Below are 6,597 nucleotides of genomic sequence, written 5' to 3'. Positions count from 1 at the left end.
AATCTTGTTCGTGAATCTATCCAGCAATTAGCGACCAAGAGCTGTCTTTTACTCGAACGTCTCAGGTTCGAGTTGCTTGCTCGCCTTAACGCCTTGGGGCGCGAAAAAAGTGCCATTCACCATTCAATCTGGCAAAGTGGGCAGGGATATGTTATCTGTTTATTGCAGACGAGAGGCATGGCCGTTGACATGCCTGGCACTTGCAGGACTGTGTTAAGAGTTAAAACGAGTGAGTTGCACTTCAGTTAAAGAAACAGACGAGGCAAAAGTAAATGTAAACACATTGTTTATAATAAGGCAGCATAACTTTCGCAAAAATGTCGTCTCACATTGCATGTAACACTTGAATGACCGTGTATATACTTAAGTATTGTATAAATACATTTGAATATTATACTTTTAAAGCAGTAGGTTTCATAAACTGCAAAGCCAAGACGTAGTAACGATTTATAAGAAGCTCAGAATCTAAACCTACGAAGATTTCCTGAATTACAAGAAGCGTCTTTCGTTGCGTAAATAAGCAATGTAGTTTGGATTCTTATTAAATGAACTATGTATATGATGAATAAGCGTTGGAAAGTGATGATAACGCTTCTTGTTTGGATTATATGCTTACTTCAAGTCACGGTGGTTGCTGTACAAGGTAAATATATTTGTTGATATATTAGACTGGGAAAAGTCGGGACATCTTTAGCTCATAAAAATCAAGTATCATGATGTGTTTGAAAAAATTAAAACGGTCTATGGGAGTCGTGAGGATACGGTTTTTATATTTCTTTGATTGTTCTTTGTTTACCGCCAAATGGGACGAAAAAATATAATAAAAAAAAACGTGTCCCATCTTTCCCCACCCGTATTAAAGTTTAAATCCTTGCTTAAGTTACGATAATAGTATACTATAGTTTTTTAGGTGTAAAAAGCACGAAAAACAATGAAATTTTAGTTAATTAATCCCCGTGTTTTAGCTGGTATAATTTTATCCAGAAACTAATATGACACGCCAATGTTTATTTTATTGTAAAACGTGCTCGTGTTCGGTATAATACTCATTAACTGTCGTGATGTAGACCTATTAGCAAGATTCTGTTTTGGTTTACATTCATATTTGTGGCATCTTTTAATCGTTGTAAATTAGTTTAAATTGTCAATTTGGGGTAATTTAATCCGTTTATTTTAGAAATGTAAAATAAATGAGTTATGAGGTTTACATAGACATTTACGAAACGTAGTTATGTTCTATACGATTGGATATATTTTATATTGGAAGGTCTTACCTTGTGGCTCGCTATATATAGGGGACCTGGGACTCGGGCCGGAGTTGGCCGCATGAGTCGTTATAACACGGCTGTTCAGTTTTATAAACTTCGTCCCCCTCGTATACGAGACCACACATTCAACTTCGTATGTGAATTTTTTTTGTATGGCTGATAATCAGAACAAATCAGTTTTATTTTCCATGCAACCAGCCTGTACAACGATTGATGTTAAAATTGATTTGCATCCACAGACACCAACCAGCAGAATACATGGTATGTAGGATGCTACCAGAAGCCAGCAGATATGATTTCTGTACCCCGAGCCTTTTGGGCCGACCATTCTCGTCTCGACCCTGTTCAATGCTCAAGACAATGCTTAACCCTGAGGTGAGCAATGCGTTGTATTGAGAATATAAATAACCAGTTTTTTATATTGTTGTTACAGCATCATATTGATAAGTTTTATATTTGGGTTGTTTTGACTGTAAACCTGTAGGTCCCCATTTATAGTTAAAGAACATATAGTATTGTGGGGTGTATAAGATAGATATAGTTGGCAGCTTAATCATTTTTTTTCTAATCGTGTTTTTAAAATTAACAACGTTCCTTTGAAGTTGTGAGGATACGGTAATATATTTCTGCAGATATTCTTTGTTTATTATCCAATGATACGATAAAAGAGAAAAAAACATGTCCCACCCTACCACTGCTATATCTCTGGGATTCCCTCCTAATATATACATGCATACCTTCGACGATGTAAAATAATATCGCCTTACAAATTGTTTACAAAAGCTGGAAACACAAATAAAATTAGATAGCTTGTTACCATAAATGTGGGTATTTTGCCACAAGATATATTTAAAGTAATTTTGCATTTTCTCTGTAATATAAAGACTTATACGAACCAAACGTTCGCCGATTTCACGTTTAATTTTTTATCATAACTTCAATGTGTTGAACGAATGAGCCTGCTGGGTTTTGTAGCGTAAACATGATTATATCTACACATTGCGCTTTGTCGTGCTTGTTGAAACTACTTTGCAATAGCGATCTTTAGACATTAATTGACTAATTCACTTGTAAAAAAACAAAACATATCCTAACATAAATTTTTACTTATCTCTTTTACCACGACAATGATGACGACAAAGAAACGAAATTAGCAACACTATAGGATAGTCATTAAAACGCGCCAACAAAAAATCAAAGCCAACTAGCATTATACTACCGAGATATATAATAGTAGGGTGGGGGAAGATGGGACACTTTCATCCTTTTTTCGTCCCAGTTGGTAATAAACAAAAAACATTCGAAGAAATATAAGACCGTATCTTTACGAGTCCCATAGACCACTGTTATTATTATTTGAAACACGATCAGGATATTTAAATATTATATGTGCTAAAGGTGTTCCGTATTTTCCACTGTATACTATTTACGCCAATAACCGGCATCTTATGCCTCTTGTTTACGTAAATTAAATCAGTATGTGCTTTTTGTGAGCAAATATATTTAGACTTTTTATAACAAATACAAAGCTAGTGATTAAATTACAAATTGTCTGTTGTAAGTCTGCTACCAAAATGTCAAAGCCCCGCCAGTATTCGTAACCCTCCAAGTTCACATTTGCGATTTCAATTACTCAAACAAAGCCCTGGTGTTTCCACTTTCGCAATGTAGATGATAATCTTGGCTCATATTTCAACGAAATATAATAAAGTCACCATTTGTGATAAGAACCGGGTTAAATTTTCTTTGATGAAATTACCTTCGTATTAACTGTTACTCACACATTGTGTTTAAACGTTAGTTATATCTCCAATTTGCAGTACACATATGTAATAGTAGATGCATTTAAATTAACAAACATATCGATTTTAATTGAAAATATTTTTTCATATTAATTTGAGCGAGAATTTGAATGTAACCTGCTTACATTTCTAACCGCGAATATTTCATACGCCTGAAGCGATAAATCGACTCCGAAGCGAATGTCAAATCTCGTTTTTTTCGTCCACATCGTTGAGCTAAAGCTGGTCTGGGCTTATGAGAAGTGGCAACTAGCTGCTTACAGCTCTAAGCTCGTTTATAAGCGTTTTACTTCACACCGGATACATTGTCTCAAGTAAATAAGTACGCCTAAGTTTATTATAACTGTCATATTCCGGTTCTTAAACAAGTGTGGTAAACTGAAAATTTTACCAGTAACATGCCTAATGTTTCGAACTTGGCTATTTTAGTTCATTTACGGATTGCCACTTTTCTTCTTTAACAGATCATATATTTCGTGCCTTCAAATTATGATGTTACGAATTTAAACCGAAGTTAATAAATTAACATTTACGGCTTTTTACAATAGGTATATATTTAAAAATTATAAAATAATTTAAAGACATCAGGCAATTATATATAACGCGCTTTATGAACATATTTCTGCAATGTAGCAATGAATTCTGCAATATAAACTGCAAATAATACCAAGGTATATAATTCTCTAATTAAACGTCTAGTTTCAGGAACAAAAGGCGCTGTTTAATCTGATTACATTAGCCTGACGTGAATGCAACATGCTGTTAGGCGTGCGGTTATTTAAGGATGTCCGTGACCAAGAATTAATACTGGCTGTAGGATTATAACCAAATTAAAGCTTTCCGCAATATTGAAACATATAACAAATTACAAAACCGCGTATCGGCGGAACTTCCCATATTTTAGAAATAGAAAAAGAAATAACTTATAAAGCGTTTGTGTTAGGCAGTTATGCAATTTTATTTATTGTTTTCCCCTCCATAGTTTTAGTTCATTAAAGCGCGTTCATAGTATACTGTCGTTTTGCTGCTAATTCCTCTCTCTTCGTTGGTATAATTAATTTGATCCTTACTATTGTATTCTATTGTTATGTTATGCAATACCGTTAGAGATTTTTGTCTTTTAATTACAAATTAGCAACTGCACAGAAAATACCGAATTCTCCCCCAAAACGGATTCTCAGGATAATGAATCCAAAATTATACATATAGTAGGATAGGGAAAGATGGAACACCTTTCATTCTTTTTTTCGTCCCATTTGTTAGTAAAAAAAGAACATTCAAAGAAATATTAAACCGCATCCTTACGGCTCCCATAGACCATTGTTATTATTATTCGAAACACGATCAGGATATATTTTGATAATACGTGTGAAAGGTTTCTTGTCTTCCCCGACGGTACTATACACGAAAACGTAGCCTAAGGAAAAGGGTTATTCTGCTCATGCATATAAGCTCCATATATACAAGTATCCATGTTTGTAATTGCAGAAAGCAGTTCGCCCTTCTTGACCCTCCGAATTGCATATGCCTAACAAGCATCTCTGACCTGCACGAAGTACCTCAACATGAATGTAATCAAAGGTATGTGTTGGTTTTATTGAATCAATGTGACTTATTTATTTCTGCTTGGTAATTATTTTTAGAAGCCATTCTCGTTCGTTTACGAAATGAATAAAACTGGACCAAATCTTGTGTATCATTCACTATAGCGGGTATGAAACATATATAACACTCGTGTAATAACGATGGTGTTGTTCCGCCACACGAGTATAAAAAATTACATTCATTTAATGTGTTGTTCAAAACGAGTAGGGTGGGGGAAGATGGGACACCTTTACCAAATATCCTGATCGTGTTTTAAACTATTAACAGCGGTCTATGAGAGTCGTGAGGATACGGTTTTATATTTGCTTGAATGTTCTTTGTTTACTACCAAATAGGTCGAGAAAATAGAATAAAAAGGTGTCCCATCTTCCCCCACCCTACTATAGTTTTACAATTGAACTTTTAGTCAAAACTTTTTACCCGCTTTGAAGCCCTAAACATAATATTCCCACTGTTGGTTTACCTTCAGGGGATGATTGTTTAAGATCCCTATCACCTTTAACCAAAGATCATGTCTTGACAGCTGTCCCAGTGATATTACCAGTATGTGCGGTGGAGTTGGAGTATCCAGCGTTTTCTCGTCACGGGGTCCGTTTATATTAGAGGTTCGTTTAGCGGAGTTTGCGTCTAAAACTCTGGTAGGTCAACCCGTGAATGTAACTGTTCCAATAACTTTGGGGGCGCCGCCCGGATTTGAAACAGGTAAGGCGTATGTAAGGTGCTAGTTGACTAGCCATATATCCTGTATTGAGTATGGTTACATACTTTAATCTGTTATTGTTATTGTAAAATAGAGGAAAATATTAGACGCTACTGGCTGAACACGTGTTTCGATTGATTACCTTCACCTCGTCCTTTAAATATTATGCTTTTCGCTATCGTTTTCAATGATAAAAACAAAAAAAATATGTTGTGTTTTGATTTCAACATCAAACTGAATGTTTTTTCTTCACAAAACAAAAGGATTGGACAGGTATGCTGGCAAAGACATGGGCGTGGTAAACGTTACAATAGGATTTCCACGCACCTCACTCACATTTTCAACACGTATCGAACCCGGACAAACAACAACGACGCTACAGTTTCTTTACACTCCAGAGGCAGCAGGTTTCCAGAATTTTGGTGAGCTATAATTTATTATTTTATAAAAATTAAAATGTTTTTTCGGCTATGAGTTTACACCGTTTTCCCATCGTAGCTAATTCTTGTGTGTCATTTCCGACAGCATATATATTTCAAAAACTAATTTTGGTTCTTACCCTGAGCGATTCTATACTAAGAAAACTTCGTAAATATCTATTATATGATTTTAAAACAGTTCGCTTTCTCTTAGGCATTTGTACAATTTTTTAGCTTACAATTCTTAATCAATCGATTAAATGATGACATAAAGCTTACTCGATTATTTTATATTTTGGCGGTAACATTCAAAAATATTTAAAAATACATGGTGTGTAAATATACGCCAACGCCCATGGGTTGGGCACCCAACGAACGCCTGCGCTCATGTTAAACAAGTGCGCGCGCATTTAATAAAATGAAATTGTACGAAAAGTGAGTCCGAATATGCAACGCTTCTGCTGCTTTTACACGCAAAAAAACACGCAAAGGGGAAACTGTACCTGGGAAAAAGTCTCACATAAAAGCGTGACTTACGTTTTGAGCGTGGCATTATCCAACATACTTAAATTTCTTGTACTAATGTTGCAATGTATGTTTTAGATGTACTTATACGGAACGCCATGTCTTCATTTGAATACCGAGATTTCATTGAAGTGTTATCCCCTGTTCTTGCCAGCCTTTCTGTTGTTGTGGATGCATCTCTTAATACGGGTTCTGGGCCGTGCGTTCCAAATGCAACGGAATTTGCAGGTAAGTTATACATAAGGTTTTTTTATCTTGAATGAGCCACTCTTTGAATT

The 6,597-nt window shown here is 35.3% G+C and overlaps 1 protein-coding gene across 4 annotated transcripts in view; it reads left to right on the top strand.

Annotated features, from left to right (window-relative positions):
* The first annotated feature begins 390 nt into the window (after positions 1–390).
* Positions 391–6,597, top strand: part of LOC101242725 (polycystic kidney disease 1-related protein) — a 30,378-nt gene continuing 24,171 nt past the window's right edge. For 3 of the 4 annotated variants that reach the window (XM_026836396.1, XM_018813817.2, XM_018813816.2), the window contains exons 1-6: positions 391–643; positions 1,508–1,643; positions 4,559–4,651; positions 5,199–5,377; positions 5,639–5,797; positions 6,398–6,547. In XM_026836396.1, coding sequence (XP_026692197.1) covers positions 553–643; positions 1,508–1,643; positions 4,559–4,651; positions 5,199–5,377; positions 5,639–5,797; positions 6,398–6,547 — 808 coding nt within the window. In that variant the 5' untranslated portion in view covers positions 391–552. Of the gene's footprint in view, positions 644–1,507; positions 1,644–4,558; positions 4,652–5,198; positions 5,378–5,638; positions 5,798–6,124; positions 6,230–6,397; positions 6,548–6,597 lie in introns of those variants that run through there. The other variant, XM_018813819.2, reaches the window with a different exon arrangement.

The sequence above is a fragment of the Ciona intestinalis genome, chromosome 10, assembly GCF_000224145.3.
Source record: "Ciona intestinalis chromosome 10, KH, whole genome shotgun sequence".
Classification (NCBI taxonomy): Eukaryota; Metazoa; Chordata; class Ascidiacea; order Phlebobranchia; family Cionidae; genus Ciona; species Ciona intestinalis.
The sequence above is the reverse complement of the archived record's forward strand: the minus strand, read 5'-3'. Positions and strand labels throughout refer to the sequence as shown.